General features: G+C 32.8%; 1 protein-coding gene across 1 annotated transcript; it reads left to right on the top strand.

Annotated features, from left to right (window-relative positions):
• The first annotated feature begins 894 nt into the window (after positions 1–894).
• On the top strand, positions 895–6596 carry LOC140445359 (endocuticle structural glycoprotein SgAbd-2-like). The gene is made up of 2 exons (XM_072537335.1): positions 895–1053; positions 6133–6596. Exons 1-2 carry the CDS (start codon positions 1042–1044, stop codon positions 6553–6555), a joined length of 435 nt encoding a protein of 144 aa, XP_072393436.1. The 5' UTR covers positions 895–1041; the 3' UTR covers positions 6556–6596.
• The last annotated feature ends 10307 nt before the right edge of the window (positions 6597–16903 follow it).

The following is a 16903-nucleotide window of genomic DNA, read 5'->3' as shown; positions in this document are numbered from 1 at the left end:
ACATCAGCATTGTTATCGGAGCTTAAGTTATATCTGTCTCACACGCAAGCCGTTGAACGCATGATTAAACTTGTGACAGAAGCTTCAGCAAAAGTTTGTGGTGCTGATAGCAGAGATGGTTTGATCAGAACCAAACTGGAATCACACCGAATTATGCCTTCTTTTAGGTCAAAAAAAGATAATAAGTTGTAAGAACAGTTGTTTGTTTATTTAATTTAAGCATAAAATTTATTTTTAATGATTTAATGATTTTTTTTAAATATTAATGTGAATTACGTTGTGGCAGTTAAAATATTAAAAATAAAAACATGAATAATTAACAGCATTTGTTTCATTTTATGTATTATAACATTTTCAGATATGCAAGTTGTAACACTAGTAAAATTTTAAATTCAAAATTTTAGTGACCTTGTGGCAGTTCAAAACAGCAAATATGAAAAAATTGATTTTTACAAAAAAAATTGTTTTCCTACTCCACATGTTTTTTTGGATTGGAAAATCTGAAATTAAAATATTTTTGAATTCAAAATTTTAGTGACCTTGTGGCAGTTCAAAACAGCAAAATATGAAAAAATTTATTTTTACAAAAAAAATTGTTTTCCTACTCCACATGTTTATTTGGATTGCAAAATCTGAAATTAAAATATTTTTGAATTTGGTATACAAATCGGCCCACCCTAATAAACATTCCGTTTCTTTCTCTCTCCTGTAAAAAAATACAAAGGCTTTTGTTAACATTGCTGCGTTTTTTGTTAACAGAATGAGCATTTTTAATACTTAAATATGTATAATTTAAACATTTGCGAAAATTTATTTTTATTAATTTTATGATTTTATATAAATATCCCTAGATTTTGCCAATATAATATTAATAAATGCATGTTCGAATCCTTGTTCGTCCTTGAAATAATAAAATGGACCAGCTTTGCCTCAACAAATATCAGCAACTCTAAATCTGAATATTTGTGTCATCATGGTGTGTATAAATTTGGTGCCAAAATAAAGAGTGACCATAACACGTTCAGAAGTGCATCTAGCAAGATGAAGACCATTGTGAGTATACTTTCGGTTTATTACACAGATATATTTTCGGTCGTCATTACAACACACGCAATTAGACAAAAACAAAGGTCATTGAATCTCGTATTTAAATGCCAAGTAAAAATTTTACAATTAATCATATTTAGTATGAAAGTAATAGAGAAAAAATATAAATTTTTTTTATCCAATTTATTTTCCTAATATATTTATTGATTTTTTTTATTATTCCAATAGTTAGCTTAAGATATCTGTTATTATTTGAAATACATAGTGCAATTATTTCTCCTTATAAGACGGTTACGATACTCAAAACTACTACTAATGATAATGCAGCTATAGTTGAGTTGATGAAGCTGTAGTGGCCGTTTGTATTTGTCTTCGTTGCGGCTTTTTAATCTTTGTCACTTTATTTACAGTCCTAATTTATCGGCTGGAGCTGTATATTTGGTAACAGTTTAGCTGCTTCTTTAGACCTCTTTTTTCCTGAACTACGTTTTGCAGATCGTGAAAACGAGATACTGCACAATTCAGATTTACCTAAAATTTTGACAAACATTTTTATTTACTTGTGCATTCAATGTCATAAATAATATCCACTAAATATTTCACAATCCCTTATTCACCAAGATATGAAACGTTCTGCTTTTATTAATTGGTATTTAAATATTTATTTGTTTACTAATGTTTCATCACTTTATCAATTCTTAAATTTTCTGAAAGAACGATTTCAGAAGTGGAAATACAAACGTTAAAATACAGTCGAATTTTCAGTCAAAAATTATCATCGAAATTGCACCTGCCAAATGTGCTAATTTCGTGGTAATTTTGTTAGCTATGACTTTTGGTGAGTTTCAAAATAGTGTCTTTATTCAAAAACTTAATATTTTTCCACTCCTCAGGAAATAATAACCCAACAAATTTCATTATAGAAACATTTCTGTCAATAATTTTTTTCTGCTTATAGGAATTAATTATTTAGTTATATCTCTTCCTTATCCTTCATTTTTTATTAGACACCAGTTCGTAAGATGTTTTACCTTCCTCACCTTTTTGTTCTCACCTTTTTGCTGTTTAAACAGTTATGTATTATGTAATGTTATACTTATACTTAGTACCTAAAATGCAATATACGTTTTTTCTATACGGGGAGACTACAGCATTTGGCGCATCTCACGTTTTGATCTACTACTTCTCTCCATTCTTCCTCATGTATTATCTATGTTCTATTCTAGTTTGATTCCTTTTGTTCGTTCCAATGCCGATCTCCTTTTTTTTTCCCTATATTTCTTGGAGCAGAACTTAATGCCCATTTTGTTTATGTTGTATCATTAATTCTCAATATATTTTTAAACCAGATAAGATATCTTGAACCTATTGTAGCTACAGTGTTGTATATATCTACTGTTTTTTTATCTTATGTCTTGGTTTGATATATATTAGTTATCAAGATACGACACGACTGCCTTCTTTTGCTACAAAATTGTTCTTAATAGTAAAAAAATATAATAATCGTATTAAAAAATTAAGTATCTCTTTATTCGTCCTTTATTACAAGGTTTTTCACTTCCCCTTCTAATTATTTTTGTGTACACATGACTCTGTACATTTCATTTCTGATTCGTTTATAGTGGTTGTATGCTGGTTATGTTTTTTGTGTTTTCTTTTACTTCTTCTTCTTTCTCTTTATAAGCAACTTTGCTTGTTCATTGGCGGAATAATACCTCTATAGAAGGTTGTCACCCCATCTTTTGCGCGGTCGACTGATACTTTTTTTGCCGATTGGTGACTTATCTCTTGCTATTTTGACGAGACAAGTCTCCTACATTTTGCTTATGTGGTTATTACATTCCTTTTTTCTATTTTGTGTCCATTTATTTATACACCGTACATACAATTTTGTTCTAATTTCTTCACTTTTCTTTCGATCTCAGCGCATTTTCTGTATTTCTCCTTACTACTCTCATTTCTGCCGTTTCCTGTAGCCTTTGCATTGTGGCTGTGTCGGGTCTTGTTTCTGAGGCGTATGTCATTATTGGTCTTACACTGGGTTTATAATTTATTGAGTTCATCTCAGTATTAATGTGTCTGTTTCGCCATATAGTCTTATTGAGGCATCCTGCCAGTCTATTTGCTTTTTGTACTTGATCTCTAACTACTTTGTCCAGTTCTCCATAGATGGACAGTGTAATGCCCAGGTATTTTATTTTCATTAATTGTTTAATACTGATGCAATCAATTTCTATTTTACATCTGGTTGGTTCTTTGCTAACTATTCTTTTGCTCTTATGTTAAATCTATGGACCAGTATTTGCAGACTATCTTTATCTTGGGCTATCAATATTGCATCGTCTGCGTAACAGAGTATTTGTATTTTTAGTTTTCCATTCTGTATTCTCTTCCATTTTGATGATTTCATGCATAATTAAATTGAAAAGCATGAGGCTCAATGAATCTCCTTGTCTTATTCCGCTGCCTATTTCTATATGTTCTGTAAGTTGTCCATCTATTCTAACTTTCATTTTATTGTTTTTGTAGATGTTTTTGATAGTTTTTATAATGTTTAAGGAAACTTCTCTATTATACAGAAGTAATTACATCTTTCAGTCTTACTCTTTCAAACGCTTTCTTTAGGTCAATCCGACACAAAAATGTTGGTCTATTATACTCTAGTGATTTCTCATTAATTTGTTTAATTACGAATATTGCATCTATACACGATCTTCCACTACGAAAACCCTGTTGTTCATCTGTTAAACTTATCCTCTGATTTATTAGTACTTGTAAATATTTTTCATATTTTAGTCTTTTCTTTTATTACAATTTATTTCGTCTTATTAACCTTTAAGTAATTTTTGTATTTCTCACTCAGTTTTCAAATGGTATATTCCATACCTTCTCTGTTATTTGCTACAGTTACTTCATTATATAAAAAGAACAGGCACTGGTTCCCAATGTCTAGTCCCATTCCTGCGCATTTTTTTTCCAATTTGTTAATTCTTCCTGAATATGAAGAACATCCCGATCTTAAGCCTTTCGTAACAAGGAAAGGTTGTGACATACACTACAAACTGTAATAGTTTTGAGTATGCGTAAACTGGCTCAGTATGTTAATAAATATGCGTTATAGAGTTGGTGTATGTCTTACTTGGACCTTCTTTCGAGAATATTTTAAAATGGTCTTTTAATGGTCCAGCATCATGGACTTTGTCCAAAGTAATGAATTCTAAATAAATCCACTCTGCTCTTCTATTTTTATATATTACTTCTCGATTCTTTTCCTTGTATGTTATTTATACAACCTCTCCATCAAACTTCTTGTTCTTAATTTGGCCTTATCTTAATGGAGGTTGATCATTTTAATTGCCAACTTTTCGCTGTCTTTAGCTGTTCAAAATTAGGCCATGTATATTGTCAGATGGTTTTTTCTTCCTAGATAACTGTTTTTCTCGATCTTTTTTTTTACCATTACTTGAGCATATTGGTACTTAGGCACTTGGCATATTGATAATGTTTCTCAGTTTGTGACGTAGATGAAATATTTTTCTAACTTTCGCTGTGTTTAAATGCTCTGGTTTCTTCCTATTCTATACCGAACTTTTTTGATTTTCTTTTAAGGATTTTCTGCCCTGTTCCATTCTTGATCTTATTTCTAGATCTATCGATCAACCATCCCAGGTACTTAAACTTGACCTATCATTTTGGATTTGTTAATATTTATTTTCATAAAATAGAATACAAGGAAAAATAGAAGGAAATAGATGATCAGGACGCCGCCGAATATCCTGGCTTAAGACCTATTTCGAACAGCTACTAATAAAATACGATGGGCCAACATATTGTGGTAGCCAACATAGAGGATAGGCACTAGCAGAAGAAGAATATTTATTTTCATACCATGTTGCTCACGGACCGAGTTGATCCTGTCAATGACTCGTTGTAGACCCGTGTCGGAATCCGTAATCAACACCGTATCATCGGCGTATCTGATGCTGTTGATATTAACTTCATTTACGTTGACACCTTCCTTGGAATATTAGAGTGCTTCTTTAAATAGACACTCAGAATAAAGATTTAATAGCAGATAATTTATTGCAAACGGTTCTTGAACAATATTTACAAAAATGTATTACTTATTATAATGCTTTTATCTTGTTTGTTGACTCTTAAAAAAATATAACGGCATCATGCCGCGGTCGCTTAGATCACGGTTTTTTGTTTGCGTAGACCATTGACAATGATTCTTCTAGATTGATTTACCTTAATTGTAGAAAATCTTCCTTGTGAGCGTGTTCCACCAATAGTACCCTTAATTATTACGTTTTCTTATCATCGTAGTACTGTACTGTAAATAGGCAATTATTTCGTACTACGTAAAAGCATTTCGAAAACAAATAATTCACTAGTCATTGTAAGAACAAGTAAATGTCTTAAATGTATCTGTTTAAGATACTTAAGTCTTATGTTTAATATTTTGAAAGATAGTATGATAAGCGAGTGCTACTGATACCGTTTACTGTGAGATAAATCAGTAAAAATGCAGTAAGATTAAGAAATATGAAATTAGTTTTTTCAATGGAATATGTTTTATAGTTTCCTATATTTTGATATATCTTGTTGGTGTTATTAGTTTTCTAAATCTTTTGATTGAGCTTTAAGTGATTCAAAATCATAAGTCAATAAGAGTATTTTGTCCGGTAGCAATTGGTTTTGTATTTAAATTTAATAACACAAATGCTTTATTAAAATCCATAATTTTTTCGTAAAATTTTTTATTATGTACCTTAGAACAGATAAAAGAGTAATAATAACAACATTATTTACAATTTTTCGTATTTATCAAATCCATACTACCACATACATACTCTATTATTTTGTCTATATAACAAATATTTTTGTTGTTTAACAAAATTTGCCTGTTTAACAAAATATAATATTGTTGCATACATATTGCATATTTGCAGATAAAAAAAATTAACAAGTATCTTTTAAATTGTAGAGACCTATAATGTATTGCTAACTGAGTATGTTTAGATATGAAAAGTATTTCTATTAAAATGTTTAATAACTTGCCTTTTTATTTTTTGTTTACAGATCGCTTTTTCGACAATTGTAGCCGTAGCATTAGCAGCTAGTCTCGAGCGCGTCGATCCTAAGCATATTCCCATAATCAGACAGGAAAACGAAGTCAGCGTGGACGGAAACTACCGTTCTTCATTTGAAACTGGAAACGGAATCGTCATCCAAGAACAGGGTGTTCTTAAAAACGCTGGTAGCCAAGATGCGGCTTCTGAAGTAGTTGGATCAGCAGAATGGAAAAGCCCAGAAGGAGTTCCAGTAGTCCTGAAGTATGTAGCTAATGAATTTGGATACCAACCCGAAGGAAGCCATCTCCCCACTCCACCAGTAGACACCAACACACCCCCACCAATACCAGAAGCAATCCTTAGGTCTTTGGAATGGAACGCTGCTCATCCAGAAGAAAATGAAGAATATCAAAGACCACAACATCAGTAAATTATAATTAAAAAGTGTAAATAAATGCTATTTTTCTATGATTTGTCATTATCTTTATTTTTATCTACATTCTTTTAGTTGTTTAGAAATAAGCTGTCGATATTTTCGCTCCCAGATCAAAAACTGTTTGATAATTTAAAAACAGTTTCCTATTTAAATAATACTAAGTTTAAGTAAAAACTAAGTAAATTTGCAAATGATCATTCTTCTACTCAAAATTGCTGCACTCTGTTAGATAACTACAATAGCTCTGGTGATTGAGTGATTGCCGGTATAAGCAATATACCAATTACAAACCAACAGCTACAAATTAAGAAGCTAGTCAAAAGGCATTTTATTATTCTGGAATTAATAAATTGGTTCCGATTGTGAAAGAACTGACCATGTGAAGGGCAGTGAAATGTGGAAGTAAAGTAGGAAACCAACACATTAAAGATCAATAGAAAATATTAGCAGTAAAATTATCATATAATACAAGACGGTAACCCAAGATCATCGGTATTGAGGACGAAGATCCAGCAGAAAACCAGACGAAGACTTTTATGTCGCCAACCAGCGAAACTTTTTTAAAATAGAAACAACCAAAGATTAAAAATAGGTACGTACTATCTAGGAAATAAGAAGGTCAAATAGGAAACCGTATAATATATTACTCGGATATATATAACCCTCAGCATTAACTCAGAGTAAGCATAATATTAGACAACGAAAATGCTTTAAAGTTATTTTTCAATATTAGAAAGGGTAATTTTGTTAAAAATAATAACACAGAATGGAAAATACAAATAAAAGACTAAGAAACATTTGACAATGAACAGGACTAAATTTTAAACAGCTAAAGAGAGTAGTTGTTAAATTGAAGGCAACTTGGACGAGAAGATTCTTTTGCTTAAATTGTCCTCTCCTTAATGAAAGTTGGCTACTAAAAATTGTTGTAGCTAACCTCACTTTAAGAAGAAGAATCTTTATTTCTAGTTTGCTCGGAATTTGATACATAAAACTATATAAAAATAAACAAGTTTTTGTGTCTGCCTATGATACAGAATGATTCTATCAGCTCTATAGGAAGAGATATATCAAAACCAAAGACACGTGGCAATGTAAAGAAGAACCTTCTGTAAATATATTAGAAAAACCTAACAAGATAAATCAAAATAAACTTAACACCAGAAGGAGAGAAATCTACGACGGAATGTAAAAATACAAGAAACCAATCAAACTCACCAAAACTAAATTTTCGTCCCAAAAATTTGGATAATGAACATAACCAATGTCAGAACGTAAATCTGAGCAAATTACGAGTCCAATCACTATCTTGAGTGGGTAAAATGATAAAACAAAATTATATTACCAGCCAAAGACACAAACAAACGACAAAAAATAAAATAAATGTATGATCAAGAATCCATGAAAAAAGCAAAATGCCCTACAAAAAAAATAGAGGATACAGAAACAACTCACTGCACAGGAAAAATTGAAGTAAATGAAAAAAAAATTATTAAAAGAGAAGTTAAGAGAGAAAAAATCGTGAAATGGTGAGATGAGGAATGTATACCAATTTAAAACAAATCTATAATTAACCCAGATATGCCTTAAACTTACTTTGCAGTATTTTTTTATATTTTTCTCTAAATTTATCGCTAAAACACAATATTTATGCAAAATAAGTAAAACCGTCCTGTAAAAAATATGGTACACCAGGCGTGTAACCTACTATTAAGTTTGGGTATAGTATGAAACAAAACATTTGACATGTAAGCCTATGTTGCATTTTAAATATTTTATTTTTATTCTATCATGACACAAACCACATTGAGTTAATTCTTTCTGTGAACTTACCAAATGATCTAGTCGGTTATAGTAAATATCGACATTTTCATTTTCCCATAGACGACCTCGAGAATAGGAAGCAGGTTTCTTATTTTGTTGTAACAAAGATGCTGTAATTTGTCTTTTAAATGATAACTGATCCAATGTTGTAAGTAAGTAAGGGTCTCTGTCACAAGTTAATTATTATCATCTCTTTCATAGTGCTAAAGCATTCTCCTGCGGAGAATGTTGACATAACTGCTTAATATTAGATCTTCCAGAAAAGATTTGACATCATACTCCCGAACTTTATCTTAGCGATTCTTCTGTGTAGCATACTGACTAGTTTCTGACGTTACAAGCTTTATAAGTTCCTTATCAAAGAAAAGTAAATACTATTTAAGGGGACTTTTAGAATCATGTTCTGGAAGTTCTTCTACAATGCTATATTGAGCTTCTGCCTGAATATCCTCTTTTGCCTAGTAGTAGATTTTTTTTAGACTCATTACCTTCCTTTTTTATTTCAACTTTTGTTGAAATGAAATATTATCTGAAGACTCAGATAACAATGTGTCATTATTCTTATTTTGCACATAAACTTCAGTGAAGTACGCATCGCGATTATATCTTCATCACCAGAGTTTTCGTATGTTAGAACACCTCATGCATTTACTGGAGGCACCAAAGGATACTGTCTACAATTGCTACTAAATTTTCATGATCCTTATCAAATAAAAGTAAAAACTATTCAAGGAAACTTTTAGAATCATGTTCTGGAAGTTCTTGTACAATGTTATATTGAGCTTCTGTCTGAATATCTTTTTTTGCCTAGTGGTAATTTTTTTTTTCTTAGACCCTTTACTTTCCTTTTTTATTTCAACTGCTGTTAATGAAATATTATCTTAAGCATTGGGTAACAATGTATCATTCTCAATATTTTGCACACAAACTTCAGTAAAGTACCCATTGCGATCATATCTTCATCACCAGAGTTTTCGTCTGTTAGAAAACCACATGCATTTACTGGAGGCACCAAAGAATGCTGTCTACAATTGCTACCAAATTTTCATGATCCTCTTACATATCAAGCACATCCTCGAGTGAAAAGCCTCTAAACACAAATAGCATGGTATTTTCCAGGAGTACCAGGAGATGAAATAGCCCAACGCTATTTTTTTTGTTAATTAGTGTCTCGGTAACTATGGGCCATTGACACTGTTACAAATTTTATTACAATATGTTTATGTTTGCATACATTATACAATCTGTTTATATACAAGTTAAGATACATTAGCAACATCTTAATATAATTACACTAAGTAGTAAAAGTCTTTTAAGTAACGAATTATGGCACTGTACATGTTTGTAGAACCGAGTAGATCACCTAAATTATTTTGAAAGTTTTAGCAGTCTCTTTGAGGTTTGTAGTACACACATTCTAGTAATATGTGCTGGACTGTTAAAGACTCATTACAATGTTCACAGCGAGGATGGTTTTCAGATGACATCAGATATCCATGAGTAAGACGCGTGTGACTTATTCTGAGCCTTCTGATAATAATATTGTGTTTTTTGTTCATTTGAGGCATGGTGATGGAGGTAACAGTTGTTTGAATTGTGCGTAGTTTTCTATTTTGCACGTTCTGGTGTGTTTGCCAAGTGCTTAGTACGTTTTTCTTGATACTGGCCTTTAGGTCTTGGTGAAGTTGTATGTTTTCCATATTTTCTAAGGAGCAGGCCAGTTTTGCTGCATAATCAGCGTTCTTATTTCCATTGATACCAACATGGAATGGTATCCAGATAATAGTTACTGAAACACCATTTTTTGACTGCTGTTGGCAGATACTGTGGATGCACTGTACAATGGGATGTATGGAGTATATATTTCTGATTGAGTCAATTGCGGAGAGACAATGAATGCATATTGATAATGATTTCTCATTAGCAATGGACGAGTCTAATGCCTTGAGTATTCTGCACAGTTCAGCTGTGTGTATACTGCATCTGGGAGAAAGCCAGTATGATGCTTCTATTGTATTTAACGTACAGACGGCACAGCCGACGGCCTGTTCTTCTTTGAAGGCATCTGTGTAGAGAATTTTGTCATAACGCTGTGTCTGTATAAGTTCCCCAAATGATTATACCAAGAGAGTTCTGGGCGTTTCTTCTTTTTTGTATCGGTTCAAGCTGGTAAGGGCTCTAGATAGCTTTTTGGTCCACAGTGGAATTCTGGACGTAGTAAACGAAGTTGTGAGTTTTAGGTCTGTGTCTTTTAGCAAAGTTTTTAAAATTTGTGAGAGAGAATGTGCTCGAGGTTGACTATTATCTGGAACAGGGTGGGGAGTATTAATTAGTTTAATTACTGGGTTTTTTGGATTAGTAGAAATTCTAGAGAAGTAAGACAGTAGTAAAGGTAGCCGCCTTATAAAAAGTGGAGTTTCTGAAGATTCGATATAAAGACTTTCAGAAGGACTTGATTTAAAGGCGCCGAGGCTAATGCGTAAAGAAGTATTGTGAATTGTATTGTGACTTTTAACGTGAGTGTCGGAAGCAGATATGTAGAGAATGCTTCAGTAATCCAACCTAGAGCGGATCAATGTTCTGTAAATTCTTAAGAGGACTTTCTCTTCTGCCTCCCATTGATGATGAGCTAGAGTTTTTAAGATATTGATTCTTTTTACGCAGTTTGTTTTTGTATCCTGTATCTGATCTCTCCATATAAGTCTTTCATCGAATATTACTCCTAATAATTTGTGTTTATTAACCACTTGAAGAGGACATCCATTTAGGTGAAGTAGAGGAGGGTAAGTGGATGTCTTCTAGAGAAGTTTATGACTTTAATTTTCCAGATGAAAATTTGGCTCCACTTTTAGTAGACCAGTTATGAATAGTGTTTTGGAGTAAAGGGCATGTGCTTCTTGTAACTTTACCTTGGCAATAAAGAAAAAGATCATCTGCGTATATTGAGTATTTTATTGGAGGGAGAACAAGAAAGTTTATATTGTTAATGCTAAGAAGGAATAGTGTGGGGCTAAGAACTGAACCTTGGGGGACTATTCCATTTTGTGATATAATGTGATGTAGATGTTTTCCTATTTGCAACTACTTTGAATCTTCTCTCTTGTAAGAAATTGTTTATAAAGGTGAGGATATTACCCGTTAAATTAAGTGGCTTGAGTTTTGTAATAATAGCAGCTCTGTTTATTGTGTCGAAGGCACTTTCTACGTGTAAGGCAACTGTGATGACGTCATTCTTAGGTTACCATCGTACTTCTATTGGGTCTGACACCTGACTGTGCTGCATCTATCAGATTGTTTTCTTTACGAAACCAAAGAAAACATTTATTTATCATCTTTTCTAGTAGTTTGCACATTGTGCATGTTAGTGAGATTGGCCTGTAGGCAGTGGCAGCGTTAGAAGATGAGTCATTTTTTCTGATCGGTATTGTAAGCGACTGTCGTTAAAGTCTCGAAAGGCTTTGGCTGAATCATATCTCATTGTAGAGCGCAAGTAGCTTTAAGAGGGTTCCTGTCTATAGATTTTTGAGAAAGATAGACAGGATGCCATCAGGACCTGCAGATGAGTTTTTCATTAATGAGATTGCCAAATTTAACTCCACTTCTGTGAAGGTACGGTTTATTGGATTGGTTTGGATAAGGTCAGGTGGTGAGTGGTTTGTGGGGTACGAAATGGAGAGTTCAGACTTATATTTGTTTTGAAAGTATTTGGCTAGCGTTTTGGTTATTTGGTTATAATTTGTAATGACATTATCTCCATCTGTTATTGCGGATATTGTGCGATATGTGTTTAAACCTCTCATTCGTTTAATTTTTGTCCATACTTAGGTGGGATGTGTATCTGTAGTTATGCTGTTAACGAATTTTTTCCAGGATTCTTTTTGCTTCTCTTCAGAGTTCGTTTGGCTTTTGCAGGCGTTTTCTTAAAATGAATAAGATCTTCGATGCTACGAGTTTTGCGATATCTATTAAAAGCCTTCTTGTATTCTTTTATTGCGAGTTTACAGGAGTCGTTCCACTATGGGACGGCCTTTCTTGAGGAATTTATGGTGCATAACATTGGTCGGTCGCAGTTAGAATGCAATTAGTAAATTGATATACGGCAGTGTCGCTGTTTTCTTTGAAAATTATTTGGTTTGAAAGCTCTTCAAGAGTATAACTGAAAACCTCCAATTTGCATGGGCAATTTTTCATTTGGTTATCACTTCCACATTTTCAGTGATATGAATTAAGATTAAAACGGGGTAGTGATTGCTATCATATAAGCTATCTAGTGTTTACCACTGAGGCAGAGGAGCGGTTCCAGGATCGCAAAAACTTATGTCTATGCAAGAAGAGGTTCTAGACTTGATGTGGAAATATGTTGATGCTAGAGTTACTTATGATATCTTCGATATATTTACCTTCCCCAAAGGGCGCTGGGAACCCCATGTTGTGCAGTGAGCGTTAAAGTCCCCAACTAAGATGAAAGGGTTTGGCAGTTGTTTTATGAGGTCGTTTTGTTCTGAGCTGAATAAGTTATATGGGTTATCGAAATCGCTTATAGGCTTGTGTGTAGGTCAAACTCTTGATGGAAGATATAGTTGGAAACAAAAATAGACGAGCCGCCACTTGATCGTAGGTGTGTAGGTCTTAGGAAGTTGTAGCTAGTGTAGTTTTTAGGTAGGGGTTGTGAGCTTTGGTGAAATTGGTTTCTTGAAGACAAATAAAATTGCGCGAGCAGTTCGATATGAGCTTTTAAAAATATTTTAGTCTGGGGTAAAAGCCATCGCAGTTCCATTGAATTAGTCTTAGCATGGTGTTATTATTAATAGGACCTGAATTGAAAAGATTGGGATGATTGTGAGCTCTCAGAATTGTAGTTACCTTCATTATAATCGGCGTAAAGATTTAGACTGGGCAAACTTTTGGGTTCTTCTGGAACATTTTCTGTAAACTTAAGAGCTTCAGCGTAGGGGTCACTACAACTGAAAGTGTTTTCGACATAGGCTATCAAGTTTTCTAGAGGAATAACAAGTCATGCTGAGGTTTACTTAAAGGCTTCTGTGATAGTGTATTTTGCTAAATCGGAAAGGTAACGTTTTGAAGGTAAACTTGTTGTGGGTTTCTTTTTTGGTTTTTTAATATCTCTACTAGGGGAAGGCATGATGTTGTCCTCGGACGAATTTGCGACGGAGATGTTATCAGGAATATCAGAGTGCTCACGTGTACTCTCGATTTCAGAGTGGCCACGTTTATGTGTGAGAGTTTTAGTCATTATGGAGTTGTTTAGTTCTGAAGCAGACATATGTGGTAATAATACGGGTTGTATAGAAGACTGTGGTGGTGAGGGATCTGTTACCTGTGTTGATATTAATGGTTGAGGCTGGGATGTTATATAATTGATTGGAGGATTGGGACAATTTGAGGCAATATGCCCTGATTTCTTGCATATTAAGCATTCCATTTTGTCTGTGGACAAAAATATTTTGTTTTTTTACTTTCGAATGGGATAACTAATGAAGTTTGCAGATTCAAATTATCATCATAGGTAAAAACATACAGTTGCCTTCAAAAGCTCATGATGTGCGAATATTTATCGTCGGGGATACCTGCTCTTAAAAATGAGACGGGGGAGGCGAGTTGGAGCTCAAGTTCTTTTATAACATTTTCTGCAACATATACATGGATATATATATATATATATATATATATATATATATATATATATATATATATATATATATGTGTGGTATACATGGAAAAATATTGGATAATATTATTCTTTTTGTGGGTGAGACTAGCCTGCGAACATTCATCACAGAATTTCCTACTGTCAAAATTGGATGAGATTTTAGAAGTTTGCATTTTGTAATCGGACAATTTGTAATATTAAGAAAAAGATCTGAATCTGATGATCATAAGACCTGAAAATAGCATTTTTATGCTGACTAATTTTTATTACTAAGTGAGACAAAATCTCTACACGGGACCTATGGCGTAACGTAACTTAACGGGACCTATCCCGGGATAATAATAATTTAAATCAGTATATTTCCAATAAAATTTAATTGTTCTTACTCGCATATTTATATCCATGAAAGCATTAAATTCGTTTATTTTTATAGAACTATTTTTATATTAATATTTCTAAGTCATCTGTAAATAATATACTGAAGCAGTAAAATATTTGCCATATAAAAAACAGTAATCCTTTAAACGTTGTGTAACAACATGAGTAGTACACTCTTTTTCTACTAGATGTCTGTGAGTATACTTAATGCGAAATACGAATAAGTGTTTATTTTAAAATATTATTTAGCAGTAGGGTAGTAGCCAATGTTACTAAATAATAACAATTATTCCGATATTACTTTATTTAGTAAATTCAATTTCAACTGTTTAGTAAATTGGAAGTAACTAGAAGTTAGGGGAAGGCCGTGTAATAAAGGACTTACCCTTAAGAAGAAATTATGGTATTATAGCTATTGGATGTTTTCAATGAAAAGATATTAATTTTTTGCGTCCTTAACTTCTTTGTAATTAATATTACATTCCAGAATAAATCGGTATAATTAGATTATAAAATAGCAATAATTATTTTAAATAAAAAATAGTAATTTACATAGTTCGCACCGAATAACGACGAACATCCAATCATCCTCTTTGTTTTCTCCACAAGAAAGCAATAAGTTTCTTTCCCAGTGTCACATTTGTAGTTTGTCTTTTGTTTAAATTTTCTTTGCAGCTTGTCTTCTTTTTGGGTTCTTCTTTTTTCATTGATTTCCTTGTTGCTCTTCTCCTTTATCGCTACTAATTTTCGTTTATATGCATTTGTTTCTGGAGTTTGTGGAATTTCTTAGGGTTCTTTATAGGGTATTGCAGTTGGAACTACAATTGACGAAGTAATTCTCTGTTTCTTTCGAGGTTCCACAGATATAATAGTTGAAGATAAAGAGTGAATTATTTTCACCAGAATGACAGAAGAAGGACAGGCGTCACATAATCGCTGAAGTGGAACTAAGCTGGCCGTGTGACCAGAATGAATGACGGGCGGTAGACCCAAAAAATTACAGTGTGGAGACCACAAGCTGACAAATAAAAGAAGAGGTAGATCACCTACACGATGGACAGACGACGTCAAAAGAATTTTTGGTTGGTAATTGGCTGCAAGAAGCTCAATAGTGGGAGAACTGGAAGAAATTAGTTCAACTTTGGACGCAGATGGCTGGATGATATTGATAATAGTACTGACTAGCGGACCAACTCGACATCGAGTTTTTTAAATGAAATTTTTATTTTGCGAGAAAAATATACAATATATACAATGACCGGAAGTAAAAATATTTTTATCAATAACTCAAAAACTAAAAATGATAATTTCGTGAACTTACATTTTTGAACTCTACGTTGAATTCTCTATTGATTTGACTAATAAAAACGAAACCGGAAGTCGACCTCAAAACCGGAATGCAATTTTTAGTTCATCAATTGTCGACATGGATATCATTTAGCAGTTAATTTTGCATGCTGATCACGAATCCGGTGTCAGATTTGCTCTATCTTGACGTTTTATGCGCGTTTCGGGTCACTTCCGGTGTCGGATCGCAACCGGAAGTACATAATATTTAGATTCGTCTCGACGAGACCTTTCGATCCATATATACATTGTGGGGTCTAAAACTTAAAGTATATCTTGACAATCTCATACGTAATACTAATAATATTCCGAAAAAATATTTTAATTATCTAATATGGTTTTTGAGTAAAGTGGTGGACAAGAAAAGGGCTTAGCGTTTTAGTATATAAGATTCTGTACAGATTATTTATTTGAACTGGCACATTCAGACTTTTTAAAGGGAATAGTTTTAAAAAAATATTGTCAAATGGATGGTGTGTCTATAGGATTTTTAAAGCAGTATTTTCCAGGAAAGATGGTGATTTGGATGCAAAGATTATGAAAAAGGAACCATTTTCTAAAAAACGTTACATTCTAGCTTTAAAGTATCTTTTGTTGAATTACTATTTAAATGGGAATAAGCCACAATTAAAGGTTAAAATACGTTTCTTGACGTTTCAATTTCCACTTCGGAAATCGTTCTCAAAATCGTATTTTGAGAACGATTTCCGAAGTGGAAATTGAAACGTCAATAAACGTATTTTAACCTTTAATTGTGGCTTATTCCCATTTAAATATAAATTCATTTAAAATGCCACAAGAAAATAGCTTCAGAACAATATCTTTTGTTGTTTCTAAAAACTAATTGTCTGGTGGACTAATTAAGATGAAAGATGAAAGAAAGGTTGGTTTCATTTTGATCTGGATGGACCTAACGTTAAGACGCTGCTGTAGCTGCAAAATCTGCGTCGTTTTACACAAAACGGTCAGGAGGCCATATCCCTGTTCTACTAAAACGATTCAGAGCTGTTTTAATAGTAGCTGCTCTAGAAAAGGATTTGCCTACCAGTTCGCTGATGTTATCAACATTTTTTCCTAGTCTTTCATATGATTTTGTTGTAATTGTTAAAGAGAAGTTGGTAT

This window comes from Diabrotica undecimpunctata, chromosome 7, assembly GCF_040954645.1.
Source record: "Diabrotica undecimpunctata isolate CICGRU chromosome 7, icDiaUnde3, whole genome shotgun sequence".
NCBI classification, from domain to species: Eukaryota; Metazoa; Arthropoda; class Insecta; order Coleoptera; family Chrysomelidae; genus Diabrotica; species Diabrotica undecimpunctata.
This window is presented reverse-complemented; position numbering and strand designations above follow the sequence as displayed.